An 18,093-nucleotide genomic window follows, 5' to 3' on the forward strand; every position below is an offset into this window, starting at 1 on the left:
ATTAAAGCGGTGCGTCTCCTTTTATACTTTTCTTCCTTTTATTTATTTATTTTTTCTTTTTCTTGCCAATTCTTTCTCGGCAACCAAACTTGAATTAGTCAGACTAGAAATATGCAAAAGCAATTACGACGTCGTTGACACGACTTAAATTTAAAGTCATTGATACCACCAAAGTGAGTAATTGGGTGTGCTGCCAACTCCGACGACACAAAGTCCAAGTTCCAACTAACATAATAAAAAGTGAAAATTTGAGATGATATTTTTGAAAATTTATCCAAACTCAATTATGAAAAATTTAATAATTGGCTTTAGTAGTAGTAGACTTAAACCCTAATATATCATTTGGTTTTAGTAGTAGTTGGCTTAAATCTAGATATTTAATCAAATTAATACCTTCCCTAAAAATGAGATTATAGTTTTTTTTTTCTTAAATAAACATTTTTATTAAAAAATTCAAAATATCAAAATAAAAAATTTCGTTATGACTTAAAGGTGTTTATGGATCAAGTTTGAATTAAATTCATATTTGATATTAATAATTTATATATTTATTTAAGTTCGATTCTACTTAATATTTTGAGTTTTAAATTTTTTTTAAATTCAATAAAAATTAAAAAAATAAACCTCTAACCCACTCGTTAAACTTAATTTTTATAATAAAAAATTAAAAAATCTTTTAAAAAATAAAATTCATATATATATAACCATATATTATAATATTTTAATATGTATAGTTTATTCAAATTGACTTATGTCGAATTGGGACTTTAATTTTTTTACCTAAAGTTTAGCTTGAAATTTAAATTGATTTAAAAATTACGCCAAAACTTATTTAACAAATTTTAATTATTTATCAAAACTCTCTTAAAACTTAAACAAATCTTTAAATTTAGATGGATAATCTAACCTTTAAATATGTCTACTTTGATTATTAATAGTAAATAATCCAATTCTTGTGTGTTTTAAGAATAAATAATTTATTTCATATATTTTAATTTTATATTCTATCTCATCATATCACATTCTATTCTCTGATACTTGAAAATCATAATTAATATTTTAGTATAAGTCTAGAATAATCCTTTATACATAAAGTTGATATTATTTACAATCAATCAATTAAAAATTTTCATATGTATTAATATTAGCACCAAAATACCATCAGAAATTATGTATGACTTATATGCTTAAGAATCAAATTAATTACAATTGTGATAAATTAAATTTTAATTATTGAAATTAAAAATTTAAAATTCAATAAACAAACTAATCAAAAATTTCAACCTTATCCCAAGTTTATAGATAATAAATTTTCAACCTTGTCAATTGTCAAGCAATTGTTGAATTTATAAATATTAAGGTATATGCTAAATTGTACTACTAATAAACATATTTTACTTATGATGAAATTATTTCAAGCAAAAAGATTAATATTACCAAAAAAAAAAAAAAAAACAAAACAAAAAAATTATACCGACTTAATCACTGTCTATTTAAGTAATTTCCACAACCAGTTCTTTAGGGTTTTGTAGAAACCGCTCTATAAAACAAAGTCTTAAACCTCTTTAACTCTTAAGCTACATCGTACTTTGTCGTCTACAGCCTCCTCCTTCCTCTTACCCCTTTGGCCTGCCTTTTTCGCTTCACTTTGCTTCCATTTTCCTTTTACCTTACATAGCGTAGATTCCAAAGCTTATAGTACAGTTACAATGTCCACAGCTCGCTCTTTCCACCTGGAATCTTTCATTTTTCACTATCAGCCCTCCAATATTCAATGCAGCAGCAAACCCCATGATTGCATATTATATAAGTACTGTGGAAGCAAGGTAATTACTCTGTAATTTTTCTTATCATCTTGTTTGGTGACTTTAGTAGCTAATAACGAGTGAAATTCATTTGGCAGTTAAAATCTAGTATCAAGGAACAAAAAGTTTTCTTGATACCTTGGGAGTTGCTCAGTCAACCGGGTGCATAATTTTTTCAGGTACCGGATATTTTAGTCTTTACTGTTTTGCATTAAGCCGTTTTTTTTAGAAGTTGCTGTTTTTTGTTTGCCAATGGGAATTCTCTGATCTATTTTGATAATAAGACTGATAGGATATTGGCTCCACAACAGAGTCAACAGCAGGTGCCAATCCATGGCGACCTGACTGCCGCTTGGAGCCAATATTAAGTTAAACGGGAGAAGACCCATGAAACCCACCGTTGTTTCGTGACACAATAACCCGTTTATATTTCACTATTGTCTTGTTTTCTCTCCTCTAATTTTTGTGGTTTTATATGATGTTTCTTGTTCAGTTAATTTGATTGTGCTTCAAAAAGAAAATGAGCTCAACAGTTTGACGGGCATTTAGTCAGACACGGGTGTTTGTTGTTTACAATAGCAATCCACCTTTTGCATGGTGCCCAAAGCGAGCTACTTTCACGATTGGAGTGAACCTTGCCTTTGCTTCTCCATGGTTTCCTTCAAATTTAAAGCAGCTAAATTTGTGACCATTTTGCCTTACTGGATATTTGGAGATACCTGTTACGTGTACAATTACACATTTATGCTCTCAAGTCTCAGCCTTGTTATCGGCTCCACAAATGAGTCTGCAGCGAGTGCCTTCTCCGTGGTGCCTTGTCTGCCGCTTGGAGCCTACAGAAACTAGCTGAAAGAAGATAGCTTAAAATATGTTCTAGTAACTTCATGTTAGGAATTAGGCAATTTTCGGCAACATTTTCTCTGTCAGACCCACTTCTCACTTCCCTGTTTCTGTACATTCATTTAAGTTCGAGTAAGCCTTCGACAATTGTTTGTATTGCTGATAGCAGGGTGCATGTCATTTGCAACAATCCCAACTCTGCCTTCTGGATCAGAAGCTTTACTTGGATAGCCTTTGGTTATCAGAGATTCACTGATATTAGCACGATTCACAAATGTATTTGTTTTGCTATTACCAATTGTATCCATTTTAATGTGGATTTTCCTAAGAAAATTAGTTCCCCACTTCAATTAATATTTTTCTATATTAGATTATTTGTGTGCACAAGTTGTAAATACCTGTAATTGGGAAATCTGAAATCTCTTTTGCATAGGGATGTTAACTTGCCACCTTTGCCATATTGCCCGTATTGCGGCCATGCTATAGATAATGGACTTCAATCCGCTGCTAAAGAGAAGGGTTGAGGCCACCTTTTATTGATCTGATTGAGCTCAAATTTCGCAGTTGTGATTTAACACATCGAAATCAAAACCAGAAATAGGGGTGAAATGCAGTAGCTCAAATGACTGCATTATTATACATCCGATTGAACACAAAAAACTGTGGATCAGCTTTGTAAAAACTGCAAAGATTGTTACCAGATTAGCTCACTGAAATTCAGAAAAAGCAATGGGTATTCACTTGTTTTCATACCATGATTGACAAGATGGAATGTTAACCAAGAAACACATTGAAAACTGCATTTCATAATTCATTCCTTGTGTACAACAAGCAAAGAGCCTAAACCCTACAAATTCTGCAAACTGAAATGTCAAATATGAAGAACATCGACAGTGTCATCAAAAACAACAATCACAATCAAAAGGACAGAGCGGTGTGCTTCCAGCATTCGATTTATGAATACCCAATTCTTCTTCAGTGTAAATAGCAAAACCATCTGCAGTTCTCTTTCGAGGCCTCGAAGATGATTCATTGAATCCTTCCTCTTTGGTTTCTTTACTCTTCTTGTTCTTCTTATCCTTCACCGACTTGGGTTTTGAAATTTCACCACCATTGGGTTTCTCAGGTTTCTTCCTCTTTTTACCAGCAAATATCTCATCAATTTCATTACCAGCCTTTTTAGGAGTTGAAGACAGCTTCTTCTGTTCCAAAACAGCTTCTTCTTCTTTCTTTTCTGCCTTTTTTGAAGAACTCTTCTTCGGCATTATCTGAATCTGCAGGTTACAAAAGCAAAAAACCAATCATAGCCCACAAAGATTAGTTAAAACAAAAAAAAAATTACAGAAAAGTAAAGAGAAAAAAAAAACTGATAAAAGTGTTGTGTCTGAGAACAAATTATCAGCAACAATAATCAGACAGGGATAACTGTAAAAATATTCATTTTCTCATCATTCACAACATTGTCTCAAACCAATCCTTAAACCCCAAATAATCAAAAACCATAGATGGAAATATCTTTCTTACCTCACAGTAAGATCCAAGAGAAAATCAGGAGATGGGTGCTGTCAGAGTGAAGAAGAAGATAAAGAAGAGGAGAAGCAGAGGAGTATGAACCCTAAAAACAGGGCATTGTTTCCTTTGTATGTTTTGGAATTGGAGCGAGCCTTTCAACTTTTGGGGCTTTATTGGGCCTTCTCTTTAATTTGGCTTTTCTGTTTCATATTCTTTCGGCCCTCTTTTATGAATGGGCTTTATTGGGCCTTTTTCTGAATAGTTGTTTGAAATATAATTAAGGTTGATAATTTAATCTGAATCCGTCTAGTTTTTTTTTTTTTTTAAATTTAGATTGAGTTAAATTTTAACAAATCCATCGACGGCCTACCTAATATATATAATATTTAATTAATTTCAAATCAAATTGATTATGATTTTATGTATTTATGAATTAGGTCAAATATAAAAAATATTTTAATATGAAATCAAGTTAGATTTAAATATTTATTATATAAAATCAGATCGAAAAACCCACCCTACCTCAATCCGAAACCATCTCTAAATAAAATCCCTTGAAAGAGATTTGCATTCACCAAGTTCATATGTTGATAATCTACTACTTGTAACATTTACTATAAGATTTTAAAGACCATGTTTAAAATTTATTAAAATATTATTCCATAAAACTCAAACTCCTGACATCATAGATTGCTGAGAAATAATCATGGAAAGTGGATCACCTGACCAATGAATTAGTTTTTATTAGTAATATTAGTTACTGTTGAAATATCAGATGAATTCATATTTCAACACTGGATCTCAATAACACTTCAAAATTTTCATAAATCTATTATTACATTCAAATACAAACCCTGAAAGCTGTGCTGGATTTCACCTTATTCTGATGTTCTCAATTTCTCATCAGTTTCTGATGCTCTCTTTTTAGGGTTCACCTTTTTCATACGCCAGGAATGGGAAATTGGGTTGTAAGTGCTTCAACTCTACTACGGAGATTTGATACCTTATCCATCAAACGAAAGCTGGGAGATGCCACAAACTTCAAGAACTCTTGGAGTTTAGATCCAGAAGCTAATCCTTTAGCATCAATAGTAATTTGCACACCCTGATGGATGAAGTCAGCAATAGTCGTGAATTCCTTTTCTGTAAATCCTCTAGTAGTCATAGCTGGTGATCCAATGCGAATGCCACCTGGCACAAGTGCACTCTTATCCCCTGCAAAATTTGAGATTTATAAGTACTGGTGATATTAGAAAAAGAAAAAAAAAATAAAGGTAAAACAAATGCAAATAAGGCAGAACTCACCAGGCACAGAGTTTTTGTTCAAGGTGATAGAGGCCATGTCGAGTATTTTCTCCACCCGAGCCCCATCAATACCCTGTTGAAGGAGAAATTAATTAATAGAAAGAAAGAGCCATAGGGTGTCTTTTAAAAAGAATCAGAACAATAGTTCCAATGCTATTCACGTGTTAAAGATAAAGTGCACACATGTCTGCATGTCTTATGGAGAAAGTAACTTACCAATGGTCTCAGATCCACAAGTACAAGGTGATTGTCACTGCCACCAGAAACCAGTTTATACCCAAGTTCAACCAATCGGCTTGCAAGAGCTCTACAATTAGACACTACCTGCAGATGAAGTACCCATATTAGACTTGACCATCAGGACATAACTTCCACTGAATTTTTTTATATTTGAAGGACAGTACCTGATTCTGGTAAGTCTTAAACTCAGGCAACTGTGCATGTTTCAAGCAAACTGCTAGCCCACCAATTGTGTGGTTATGAGGACCACCCTGCATAGATAACATATGCGTCTCATAATGTATAACTAGTTCTGTAACTTAAAAACCTCAGTTTGAAAGCCAGCAGGAGGTTGGAATAGGGGAATTCGTATTAGTAATAGGAGCAAAGGAGACAAGTCAAACTAACCTGTAAACCTGGAAAAACAGCATTATTGATGGCACATTCTAAATCAATTCCAAGAACAGGATCCTTCTTGAAGAAGATCATGCCACCTCTTGGACCTCTCAAAGACTGGAAATGAGTAAGAAGTAAGTTATTCACATAAACATTAATGCAAGGGAAGTAAATAGTACAATTTGGAAGAAACAACACTAACACTATAGGTGAGTTTATGGGCAGAGCAGATCTTTCTATTGCACATAATAACTAAATCAGGATCCAAACAACATGAAGACTGTATTCTTTGCTAGATGAGGGAAAAGATCAAGTGAGATTGGGAAGAAAACAAGCCGGATTTGCCATGTTACAAGAAAGTAAATTTTCTCAAGTACCATATTAAGTATAAATATTTTGACAAGCAAAACTAGCAGCATGTCAAGTGATTTAACATGCATAGAGGTCAACAATAAAGTAACTGAAAATATTCATCCCAAACCTTGTGTGTAGTTGTTGTCACAATATCACAATATTCCAAGGGATCAGCAACTACAGAAGCAGCAACGAGTCCACTTATATGAGCCATATCCATCATGAGAAATGCACTGACAGCATCTGCGATCTTCCAACAGATATCAATTATATTAAGTTATTTGCTAAAATAAGGAAGATACGTAGTACTTAGAACCAAAAAAAAAAAAAGTTTTCACTAAATGGTAGGTAAATTGTGGTAGGCATTATAGCAACCAGCAAGCACATTAGCACTTACCTTCCTCATTCGAGGATAGTCAAAATCTCGAGGATATGCACTGGCACCAGCAATTATGAGTTTTGGTCGAAAGAGAGTAGCTGTTTTCTCAAGCATATCATAATCAACAAGGCCTGTTCCAAATTTCGGACAAATTGAATCAATCACCAAGACAGTGTATTAACCACTAAACCTTGGTAAGTATAATAATAAGATGCATAACCTGTGGATTCATCAAGTCGATAAGGCATTGACTCGAAATAGATTGATGTGCCAGATACTCGTCTTTTAGGAGTCATAAATCCATGTGACAAATGTCCCCCATGAGGTAAGTCAAGCCCCTACACGAGTTAAATTAAGAAATCATTGATTTGTTTATTATCAAAGAGTGAAATAAATGACAGCAGCTAAACTGACATAAGTATCCTACCATTATTCGATCATGTGGATTGAGAATTGCTGTATAAACCTCAAAATTAGCAGGAGAACCTGACAATGGTTGAACATTAACGCCCCACTTCTTTTTATCCAAGTGAAATGCTGCCAAAGCTCTCTCCTGGCAAAGTGTTTCAAGTTCATCAATGTACTCATTGCCACCGTAGTACCTGCAATAAACAATAAGATCATTAGTTGCACAAAATTAAATCTCTATGCACTTTGCTTAACTAGATATACCTTTTACCAGGTAGTCCTTCAGAGTACTTGTTTGTGAGACATGACCCAACCGCCTCCATCACTGCACGGGATGTAAAGTTCTCTGAGGCAATAAGCTCAAGGCTTTTGAACTGCCTCTCCTTTTCCTTGCTAATAATTTCACGAACCTCAGGATCAGCTTCGTCGAGGCCATGGTCCACAAAGCTGCTTTCTAGAACAGGGACAGAGACGGAAGAGGCAGGCCTCCCAGTAACCAAGCTCCCTTCAAGTTGAGCTTACAGGGCTTCACTGAGTTAAGCTTAATCAGATGCGGAAATCCACTAATACCAGACCCTTTTAAAGGAAAAGCTGGTCCATTGACCCTCATGGGCTGTTGCAAAGAACCCATCATTGCAGCTCCCTGCATTCTGGTTGTCCACTAGTATCCTTCACCAAATTTCTACGAATTTACAATGTAATAAAACAGAGTCAGAATGTAAAATTTATTTGTTAGAGCAAAAAAAAAACAGCCTTTAAGATTTAATCCCATACGCAAAAAGAAAAGAAGAATGGAATAACTGGATATGAAAATCAGTGAGAAATACGAATTAAAAATAAAAATAAAAATAAAACGTGGATGATCCATAAAATATAGAGAGGAGAATACTTTAGGAAGATTTTTCTTTTCTCTTGGTTTCTCACGTTTCCTTTGTGGAGCTGTTCTAGAGTCGAATTAAAACCCTGAAAATCAAATGAAATATTGGTGCAGCGCTCAAGTGGCAAAGAAAATAAAAAAAAAAAAAATGGGAAGGACAAGCCGCTGGCGCTGGATAGATATCTGTTTGAAGTCAGGAACAGAAGAAGTGAAAAGAAGTCAAATAATTCCTCTGCGGGTTGGTCTATTGTGTCTGTTCTTCTCTATGGACTCTGATGTTGCCACTCGGCCACCCGAGTCCTGATCGAGTGACACTGAAATAATCATTGAAATGGAAGGAGAGCTGGACACTTAACTACTTATTTTATACATGGAAGGCAGGCCAGAAAAGGTGTAAATGACAAGTAAACCTGCCATTGAATTTTATTCGTTTAAAAACTTTCCAAATTTTGTTAGATTTTTAAAACAATTATATGAAAATGTAATTCTCACTCATTTTATATATCTTATCATATGTAGTAATATTAACCGAAAAATGTGACAAAATTTATGAAATTATACCTTGAAAATGCCACATTTTCAACTACATTAAACCTAAAACCAACAGATTTGATAGGATTTCTTTCTTGAAAAGAAAGGTATAATTATAAACAGAACAATCAACTAGCTTGGAAAATGTGAAATCAGAAAGTTCCCAAATTGAAACACACTGTGATAGCAAACGGAAACGGCTGATGCAATGTTACTTGCATAATTCGACTCTTCTCAAAGATTAAACTATTCATCCTTCCCATACTATGTGAAACATACAATCTCATACTATGTGAAACATACAATCTTTGGCAACATGATTGAAATAAATGAACATAATAACCCAGCTGGTAGGGCTAGGAGGATTTGGAATCGAACTGTTACAACATTGTGTAATTTTCGCCATAGAATGTATAGAAGGGGTGGTCAGATACTTGACAAGAACACATAGAGGTGGCATGAATTCTTTATTCCACATGGGAAAGGCCTCCACCAGTTTCAGCCCGGGTCCTGCACAGAGATCATCATTTTTGATAAATAAAACTTTTGTTATATATTCAAATACCAAATCGAACCGAGCCCGTGTATGGACATTTGGAAAGTTATTCAAAATAGTAGTTTTTACTACATGAACTTGGAAGAGGCTTTGTACATATCTATCTATGTCAGCTGTTGATATGTTGCCTTTCTTTCAAGGCATGAGCAAGGTGTACAATATCTAGACACATATACCAATTAGCAGAATAATTCAAGATTCAACAAGAATGCGGGCATGCTTAAATCCTTAGGCCAACATCAACTCCAGCACACAACCATTTAGCAAGATCAAAACTTACTTGTGATCAGAAGGATTGGGTGTAATTTCATAAACAATCGTGGCAACAACATCCCTCTTCAGCTGTCAAATCATATTCAGGAGATATATCATTTGAAGCACCAAATTTTCACTACGAAAACAGACAGGAGGAATCAACATCATCAGTGAATCTGTGCTTCGTCAAGGGAAGTACCTGTGTGGCTTCACCTTTAAAACCAATGTAGTGAATTTGAGTTGTGTCACCACCAAAACTCTCAGGGAAATGCAATGTAATGCTTGCCACACTTTGAAATTTTGAATACCTAAATATTCATGTTCATATGGCATCAGAAAGTAGAAAACAGAGAGAATGAAACAGACCTCAGCTACTTTTATGAAGTCTTTAATTAGCATCAACTTAACATCGTTGGTGCCAAGTGGAACAAGTCTTTATGCACAAAAAATAAGCAAGTTAACTACTCACAAATGAATCATAACTGTTCCAAAAAAAAGGTAACACTGTATGGAGCAGGAAAGTACCCACCTTGTCTGGTATTCTAACACTCCTTGCAAATTTTCAACCAAATCCCACTCCTTCAGAGAAAACATACACATTTACATAAGTTTTGTTGAATTTATCAGTTTATTCCATGGCAAGGGAACATGAGTAATACCTGAACAGGTTGCATGCCTTGAGCATCAGAGAAGTCAATGCCATCTCGATTGATAAACCTAATCAATACAAATTGACAATTTTAATCTTCTATTAAATAACTAGAAGAAAGCCAAACAAAAGAAGACATCCCTTTGAAAACACTGTAATCTCTATGCTCTTTGGAAATATCAGGTAACAAAATCAAAGATATCTTCAATGCGAAAGCAGTTAAAAAGACATTCAATCAATTTTGAACATTAACCTTCATTGCTAACTGCTAACTAAAGATTAACCATTTCAGAAGTGATGAAACCACTTGGCTAGTCATCTGAACTTACACTCTCATCTTAGAAGGACTTGTTCCATCGGCACCACCAACGACTGATATACTCTTGATCTTAACATCCGATGTAAATCTATTAGAATAAATCCAAAAAGTATATGAGAAATCAGAGAGCACCTCTAAACATAATAAATTCCAAGCCAAGAAAAAGAACAATGATTCGTTCAACAGTTTTGGAAATGAACTAATACACTTGATCACTTGATTGACAATATATATTTCTAACATAACTTGAGTTAGCAAGCAAGGAACATAAAAATAAAGATGTACGAGGAAACAACAGAAACATGAGACATAAAAACTAATAAACAATAAAACACAATTATAGATTTGTCATCTTTGCGATTAAAACCAGCATGCCTCCTTCACTTAGCCTCAAACACCAAAATTTAAGATGGGCACTTCATTATATCAAATTAACAATAAAAGCGCAGTTGTAGATGATGGTTGGTAAATCCAAACATGTAAGATATGAACCGCAACATGAACTTTCTAGTCATAAAATAAAGGCACTAAAACAAGTTGAAGCAGTTGCTTACGGAATATAAACAAGTAATTCAGGATCACCCTCATTGCTTTCCAAGTGCTCCTGCCACAGTTCAAAAACATCATTAAGCTATCACATACCAAGAAAATGATAGACATATCAATGCAATAATACAAAATAAATTTCCCAGAAGCATGTTAACACAAACATGAAACTGCAGAAATAGTTACATACACTCATCCATACGATGATATAAATATATATTCATGCATTTATTCATTTGTTTCATACAAAGAAAAGGGACAGATGCATAAAAAAAAAAAGATAATAGGAAATTTAATTAAAAATAAAAAATTTTACCCCAGATGAACTCAATCGCTCCTCCCAAGCTTTAAACACCGATTTAACACTTCCTGGAGTAGCCTCATTTAAAGCAGTTACCTAAACAATAACCCAAAATTTCAAGAAACAAAAGCAATATGCCAATTCATTTAAAGAGGAGAGCGTAAAAGTTAAAATAAATTAAACTTTTAATATTAATTGGGTAAAAAAAAAAATCCACACATGGAAAAACAAGAAAAATCAGTAAAGAATCGGTTGAATCTTAAAAAAATTCTAGCAAAAGAAACAAAAGTAAGGACCTTCGAGAGGTCGATGTGCTTGAAAAGAGACCAACTAGAAGAACAATCGTGATCCTCGCAGCTGTGGTCATGCGTACACGCCATTTTCGCCTGATCTCTCACTTTCGCAGCCAAACAAGCAAAGACGCAAAATCCAAACAAGAATACTGCAGAAAACAGTGTAGCTAATACACACTGTTTTCTTCCACTTCTCTAAAACGACACCGTTAAGGTTATTAAAAACGCACCGTTTTACTGGTCTTTTTGCCCGTTTCCTTGCTTTTCTCTCCTTTCCCTTTTGTTTGGCTCTAGTCGATGTCTTATCTGATGAAGGAAGGACAACGAGGAGAAATGAAAATGGAAGGAATCGAAGGAGACGCCTCTGAGGAAGGAGCAGGGCGTTACACCCTGAAGCCGACGCGAATAAACAACGAGGACATAATATTTTGCGTGGATGTGGAAGCGGAGTCGCTTGTTGAAATGAAAACAGTGGGAGTCACCAGATTGGATTCCATAAAGCAAGCCATCCTTCTCTTCGTCAACTCCAAGCTCTCCATCAACCCCGACCACCGCTTTGCTTTCGCCACTCTCTCCAAATCCGCCTCTTGGGTACTCCCTCGCTTTCCCCTTTTCCTTCCCATTTTTCTTTAAGATTGATTGATTGGAATTGTGGGAAATATAGGAAGATAATCTAGAGTTTCATTAAATTTGAATAAAGGGTTTTAAATTTGTTTTCTTTTTTTTTTTTTATTTAGCTTAGAAAAGAGTTCAGCAGTGATGTTGAGTCTACCATTGCTGCGGTTCGGGCGCTGTCGGCTATCACTGGCTCTTCTGGTCAAGCAGATCTCACCAATTTATTCCGCTTGGCAGCTCATGAAGCAAAGAAATCTAGTGCACAGAACCGGATTCTTAGAGTGGTCAGTTCTTTTTCTCTTTATCATTTTTATTATGGTTAAATCGCTTCCATTTGTTGTAAAGATTTAGTAATGAACCTTTGTTATATGAATCCTAAGGTTGATTGGAGACAGAAGAACATATGGTTTTGCATATTAATGTTTCTGTTTTTGCGTCTTTTAGATTCTTATATACTGCAGATCATCGGTACGACCCCATCATCAGTGGCCTGTAAACCAGAAACTGTTCACTTTGGATGTGATGTATCTCCATGACAAGCCTGGACCGGATAACTGTCCCCAGGCGGTCTATGATGCTCTTGTTGATGCGCTTGAACAAGTTAGTGAGTACGAAGGATACATCCATGAGAGTGGACATGGGCTACCGCGTACACTCTTTCGTTTCATGTCTATGTTGTTGTCTCACCCTCAACAACGATGCCCTCAAGACGACTGTGATATCCCCAAGCCTCTTATGAAGAAGCCAGCTGAATCAACAAATGGTGAAGATAATGTTCATGTATCCACCAGCCAGTGAGAATATCAACCACCAACTCTCCTTGCTGCTTCAATCCTTGGGTCTCATCAGTTTGCTTTGTGGATGTGATGAACTAAGATGCATGGACAAGATAACCTATTTAAATCTTCTGCAAACTTCTGTACAGATTAAACCTTGTTTTTGTGTGTTTGTGAAACTTTCATTTTATATAAGATGCAATACGCTCATTATCTTACATCTACACAGAGTAATTGCTCATCCAATCTGGGGTGTATTTTACATTTTTATGTTTCAGCTTCTTGTAGGAAGATGCTGCAATGTCAACTGACTGTTATATGCATCAATCAATGCGAACTTTCTTAACATGTCGCAAGCGACTTCAGGAGCATGTAATGAACTTTCCTTGATCCTGTACTTACACAGGCATACCAGAAAAGGCATGTCCAGGAGCACCGGCTGCAAAAACCTTGGATCCAACTGTTGGTTGCAGCCTGCAGCAAATTAACCGCAGTCCACATAAGGGTGTGCATATTTTTGCTTATATCCCATTGATTTGATGCATGCCAATTTCATGAATGTTGATGGAGTTTTGCATCATTCTAACATGCTTAATCCTAATACATTGTTTTTGATTTTATGATGGATTATTCTAACTTTACCTAAAGCAATCCTCCTTATCATCAATACAAAAAATTTCTTTTGATTACAAATATATTTCCGTTAACTGATATAATAATGTTATAGAAATTAAAGTCGGCATTCTAGATGAAGTTTGGTCATCTGAAAAGATGTCCGGGATATCCAAACTACCGATGCAAAACGCTGGGAAAAAAAATTGATTCCTTAAACGATGATAGATCCAAATTCTAAAGTACTTATCGTCTTGTTTTGATTTTGCAAATACCACCAGGCACTGTCTCAGCGCATATATCAACAGACAAACGGAAAACATGACATCTCTAAGCTTATAGATGGACATCAACCTGTGTTTTGTTTTCTTACACTTATGATGGGGGCTAGACCAACGAAAAAGGGCCTTGGCTACAGATAATAATAAAGTTCTCTACTTCTTAAATGGAATTTTGATTCAAGAACAACTAATAATTCTCGCATTAACTGTGGAAAAATGATCTCATCTGTAGCCTTTCCCAATGATATAAAATCTGTTGTATCAACAAATCTATGCATGCAAAATCGATGCCAAGAAAATTTCAATTTTTTTAATGATCACATTAATCATCTTTTGGATCCTCTCCTAGAAGGTCTTCATATGAAACAGGAACCCTAATCCTATCATGAACAGATTTGCGTGTTCCTTCGGCACTGAACTGTTCCTGCAGGTTTTGAGGAATTAGTTGAGAATCTTCTGGAACACTAGTTGAAGTTCCATTAGTCAGTGTACAGGCAGTTTCTTGAGAAGAGTTCTCTTTGTTCTGTGATGGTGGTTGTCTGATATTTTGTTGCTTAAATTGCTTCTGCAAAATTATAAATACCATTAGGATTTGGGCAAGTACTCTAGATTAATATTTTAAGAACAAAAAGCATACACCAGCTGAATCATACTGAGCTCAAAGGCTATTATATTGAGAAAAAAAAAAAGGGTTGCTTGAATCATACTAAATTTTAACAAAAAAGGAACTTATCACTGTTGCAATTGGATTACACAGCCAAACTACCAAAAGCTACAAAACTGTAATAGGAATATTGGGCATTAATCTAAGATAATAGATTCCATATATGCAGCGCGTTCAAACAACCAGGCAACTGACTCCTAATGACATTATTTAGACATCCAATTGATAGATGAATTTGAAAGCTCTCATGCACACATGTATATATTCAGCTGTCCAAAAGGAGAAGAGCAGCACTTGATGTGCCTGTGAGTACATACCTCAAAGTCCTTGGATTTTTTCATTATTTCTCGATAAGCAGCTGGTTCTTGTACTTTCATGATATTCCATAATATGCCACCACCTGTCCGACAACGTCTGCCATCAGCAGTCATCTGACCTCCACAAGATTGAATTGCATCCACCTGAAAACTTTAAGTTTCATAATGCATCCCCATAGGAACAATGCAAAAACTCTTAGGTGTGGAAAGAAAATCAATGAAGGAAAGAGCATGGGAAATGGGGGTTAGCACAATAGCAGATGATAAGAATATTGCTAGATCAATGCTTAACTATAAAAAGCATCATTATAACTTCAAGCAATTGCTGAACATAAAACAAAATAAGTAGATTTGCAACAGATGTAAAAGGAAAAAATAACTCATGAATTTCTACCAATTATTCCGGTATACATCTCAAGCAATTGTAGCAAAGGTACACATCACATCTTATGAGGTACCAAAAAATGAATCACTCCATAAGACACCAAACCAAGGAAAAAGAAAGTTATCTCTAAATCAGACAAAAAGTTCACTATTTAACTCTTATTTTGTTCTATGTAATTTTCACTTGAATGCACAGCCAAACATTTCTTCCAAGAAGTCAAGCATTCTGTTGTAATTAAGTTTGCACTTCTGATCAGTTGCAATGGGATACAAATGATTGTTCAACATTTATCACCCAATGATGCAATTGATACTTATAGCATTTATTTTGAGTTCATACGACTCCTCAACTTTATTTGTTTGAAATTCTTAAAAATTTAAAATAAAAAGGTATATATTCACAAATCCCCCTCTTGACCACTTCCCCGCAAACAACAAATATACCAGCGAGCTTGATGGTATATTCAATTTAAAAAAGATTTCATTCTTATAAAAGGGTACATATTCACATAACCATTGTTATAGTTGGCTTTTGATATGAATCGACTAGATAAATTATTTTGCATCACCACTGAGTGGTGCATGTTGAAGAAAGAAAAATGGCAACAACCTATATCAAAAGGAACCTATGAATTTTCATCTCAGCTCAGAGCAAAGGATTTGAAGTATAGCAAATGGCATCTGCAAGAAAAATCTGCAATGGTAGGGAAAACAATGTAGATCATCAGATGTTAAGAATGGAATGGATTTTACAGAGAGCAGCCAAGACTGTCAGTCTAGGCAGGCTAAAAATGAAGTACAACCCAAATTCTCACCTTTCCTTTAAGAACGAAATGAATATTGTTCTCGTTCACTAACAACAGAGATTTATTTCTAACAGTATGGATCTTATTCAGAAAAAAATAGAGGCCAATTTAAAAGAGGAAAGCTCGGATCACTCAGAAATTGTAGGTACACAATAAGATAAAAACAACAGGCAAGACTGAAATTACCAAAAACAGCTCAACAAGGTATAGGGCAGAAATGCTACCAAGTGACAAACTTACTAACTTTTGAAAGAGAAGTTATTAAAAGACCATTATCCCAACTAGAGAATGTGACATGGACAAAACTCAAGCAAGCTTGCCCGAGCATAGTGGAACAGGCAATACTAACACGGCTATATCTACTTATATATCATACAGAATTTCAGAAGAACACGATATTATAATCTAAACAGTTTTCAAACATCACAAAAAGACCTTCATTCACAAATTACTTTCTGCTAGTAATATTTATAAATTAAACAACTTATTTATGATGATCCCAGCATTAAATTTTACACTATGCACAAGAATAATTAAATAAAATAAATAAAAAGCTTGAAATTGATAAAATTAAAAGTACCTCTTTAACAAGATCACTTAATGCAGAAACCCCTAAACATCCCACAGCAGTGTACACCATGTATGACTTCCTCTCTTTTAACCGTCTACAAGTATCTAACACAAACCTGCAAAAACCCAGGTTTAACAAAGTTTCAAAGACCAAACTTAACCCAAAAACAAGTATTCATATTTATTTATTGATGCAAAACAAATTAATTTTCACAGAAAATTACTTGTTTATATCCAAAGCTTCAGGTCCCGAACCACCCCTTTTTTTCTTATTCTTCCTCTTTTTTGCTCTGCGCTTTTTGTTTTTACTCTGGGGCCCTTGATTTTCACCGTTAACATCTGCAACGCCGGGTTTTTCCCAACCATTTGCTAAGTTATCATCCACAACCTCTCCTTCAACGTCAAGCATCTCAACGTCTTCGCCATCTCCTAAATCGTCGTCTTCGTAGATCGCTTCCAATATGCTCTCTCCTTTCTCCATCAAAAAATCTCAAAAATAAAAATCCCAAACTTTACTTTATAAGACTTTAAATGGAGAGTGAGAAGTTCGCCGGCATAGCTTTCAGCGATGTACGGTCGTTTGAGACGTGAGGGGTAGGGGGGTTTTGTTTCTGTGGTGGGAGAGTTGAGGCGTTTCCTTGTGCTGGGCCAAATTCAACTACTGCGCCATTTTTTGTCTGAATATATGGGTGCAGCCCAAACGAAGAATATACGAGAAAAGTTATGGGCCGATTTTGGAAAATTTTTTTGTAAATATATTAATCTTACTTTGATTTTTTATCAAAATATAAATAAAAATGTATTATATTATAGATATAAAGATAAATATATATAATTTTAAATTTTTATTAAGTACAATAATAAAAACAAGTAATACAGTACTCGTACTCCTATCATATATATTTTTTTATATATTTAATAAATAAATTTTTTATTAAATAACATAAATTATTATTTTAAATTAATTAAACTTAATATATTTTTATTAAATATATATATAAATTATCTAAATATATAAAATAAAAATAAAATTTTTTTCAAAAATTAGTTTTTATTTTTTTTTAAGCTATGAATATGAGTAATATCTATATCCATTAAATATCAACAAAAATAAAAATAAAAATAAATTTAAAACACTTATTAGGTATAGATATGAAAATAAATATAATATAAACAACTAATAATAAGAATGAGAAATATTTTACTCATCCTATACCTTACCTATTTACATAACAAATTATTTTTTCAAATTAAGAATTCAATTAAGACTCTAAGACATGTGAATTTGAATTTAATTAATTTATATTATTACTTTTTAAAAATTAATATTTAATAAATTTAAAATTTAAATCTCAATATCTTAATGCAAATTAACGTTACATCACAAACATGTTCACTATCGATAGAAATAAAATTGTGTACATGATTAAAGAAGCTAGCTGTTGCAACCAAGACATTGAAAATGATCTCTTCCTTTTTTTTTTTTTTTTGGAATTATTATCAGGGAAACTCCCCTTGGCTCA

General features: G+C 34.2%; 5 protein-coding genes, 1 long non-coding RNA gene and 1 other non-coding gene across 9 annotated transcripts; 2 read left to right on the top strand and 5 right to left on the bottom strand.

Moving 5' to 3' along the window:
- The first annotated feature begins 1,454 nt into the window (after nt 1-1,454).
- On the top strand, nt 1,455-3,014 carry LOC149513687 (uncharacterized). 2 transcript variants are annotated; one of them, XR_016329748.1, is made up of 3 exons: nt 1,476-1,826; nt 1,904-1,984; nt 2,299-3,014. It is a non-coding gene; the product is annotated as an uncharacterized LOC149513687 (long non-coding RNA). The 2 variants fall into 2 exon arrangements; XR_016329747.1 differs by having other exon boundaries at nt 1,455-1,826; nt 1,904-3,014.
- Nucleotides 3,015-3,419: 405 nt separating this feature from the next.
- LOC111299282 (uncharacterized protein C6G9.01c-like) lies at nt 3,420-4,315 on the bottom strand. Its single transcript, XM_089747283.1, has 2 exons — nt 4,170-4,315; nt 3,420-3,919 (listed from the first exon to the last, which is right to left on the bottom strand). Exon 2 carries the CDS (start codon nt 3,908-3,910, stop codon nt 3,545-3,547), a length of 366 nt encoding a protein of 121 aa, XP_089603409.1. The 5' UTR covers nt 3,911-3,919; nt 4,170-4,315; the 3' UTR covers nt 3,420-3,544.
- LOC149513688 (small nucleolar RNA R38) lies at nt 4,022-4,105 on the bottom strand. Its single transcript, XR_016330179.1, has one exon. It is a non-coding gene; the product is annotated as a small nucleolar RNA R38 (small nucleolar RNA).
- A 560-nt stretch (nt 4,316-4,875) lies between the features above and the next one.
- On the bottom strand, nt 4,876-8,409 carry LOC111299283 (serine hydroxymethyltransferase 3, chloroplastic). The gene is made up of 11 exons (XM_089747285.1): nt 8,108-8,409; nt 7,483-7,900; nt 7,238-7,412; nt 7,031-7,148; nt 6,829-6,941; nt 6,559-6,681; nt 6,090-6,194; nt 5,867-5,953; nt 5,679-5,786; nt 5,463-5,535; nt 4,876-5,372 (listed from the first exon to the last, which is right to left on the bottom strand). Exons 2-11 carry the CDS (start codon nt 7,539-7,541, stop codon nt 5,098-5,100), a joined length of 1,236 nt encoding a protein of 411 aa, XP_089603411.1. The 5' UTR covers nt 7,542-7,900; nt 8,108-8,409; the 3' UTR covers nt 4,876-5,097.
- A 377-nt stretch (nt 8,410-8,786) lies between these two features.
- Nucleotides 8,787-11,705, bottom strand: LOC111299286 (uncharacterized). Its single transcript, XM_022894375.2, has 9 exons — nt 11,549-11,705; nt 11,268-11,348; nt 10,960-11,009; nt 10,416-10,493; nt 10,097-10,154; nt 9,967-10,016; nt 9,637-9,745; nt 9,463-9,524; nt 8,787-9,136 (listed from the first exon to the last, which is right to left on the bottom strand). The coding sequence occupies exons 1-9, from the start codon at nt 11,630-11,632 to the stop codon at nt 9,094-9,096; spliced, it is 615 nt and encodes a 204-aa protein (XP_022750110.1). The 5' UTR covers nt 11,633-11,705; the 3' UTR covers nt 8,787-9,093.
- A 93-nt stretch (nt 11,706-11,798) lies between these two features.
- Nucleotides 11,799-13,154, top strand: LOC111299284 (uncharacterized). The gene is made up of 3 exons (XM_022894372.2): nt 11,799-12,136; nt 12,283-12,444; nt 12,605-13,154. Exons 1-3 carry the CDS (start codon nt 11,843-11,845, stop codon nt 12,956-12,958), a joined length of 810 nt encoding a protein of 269 aa, XP_022750107.2. The 5' UTR covers nt 11,799-11,842; the 3' UTR covers nt 12,959-13,154.
- A 109-nt stretch (nt 13,155-13,263) lies between these two features.
- LOC111299285 (uncharacterized) lies at nt 13,264-17,226 on the bottom strand. 2 transcript variants are annotated; one of them, XM_089747286.1, is made up of 4 exons: nt 16,795-17,226; nt 16,581-16,686; nt 14,811-14,954; nt 13,264-13,410 (listed from the first exon to the last, which is right to left on the bottom strand). In XM_089747286.1, exons 1-4 carry the CDS (start codon nt 17,049-17,051, stop codon nt 13,279-13,281), a joined length of 639 nt encoding a protein of 212 aa, XP_089603412.1. In that variant the 5' UTR covers nt 17,052-17,226; the 3' UTR covers nt 13,264-13,278. The 2 variants fall into 2 exon arrangements, with proteins under 2 accessions (XP_089603412.1, XP_022750109.1); XM_022894374.2 differs by lacking the exon at nt 13,264-13,410 and adding an exon at nt 14,000-14,394.
- Between the last annotated feature and the right edge of the window lie 867 nt (nt 17,227-18,093).

Source organism: Durio zibethinus, chromosome 18, assembly GCF_047325235.1.
Source record: "Durio zibethinus cultivar Kanyao isolate XHJ-2024 chromosome 18, ASM4732523v1, whole genome shotgun sequence".
NCBI lineage: Eukaryota > Viridiplantae > Streptophyta > Magnoliopsida > Malvales > Malvaceae > Durio > Durio zibethinus.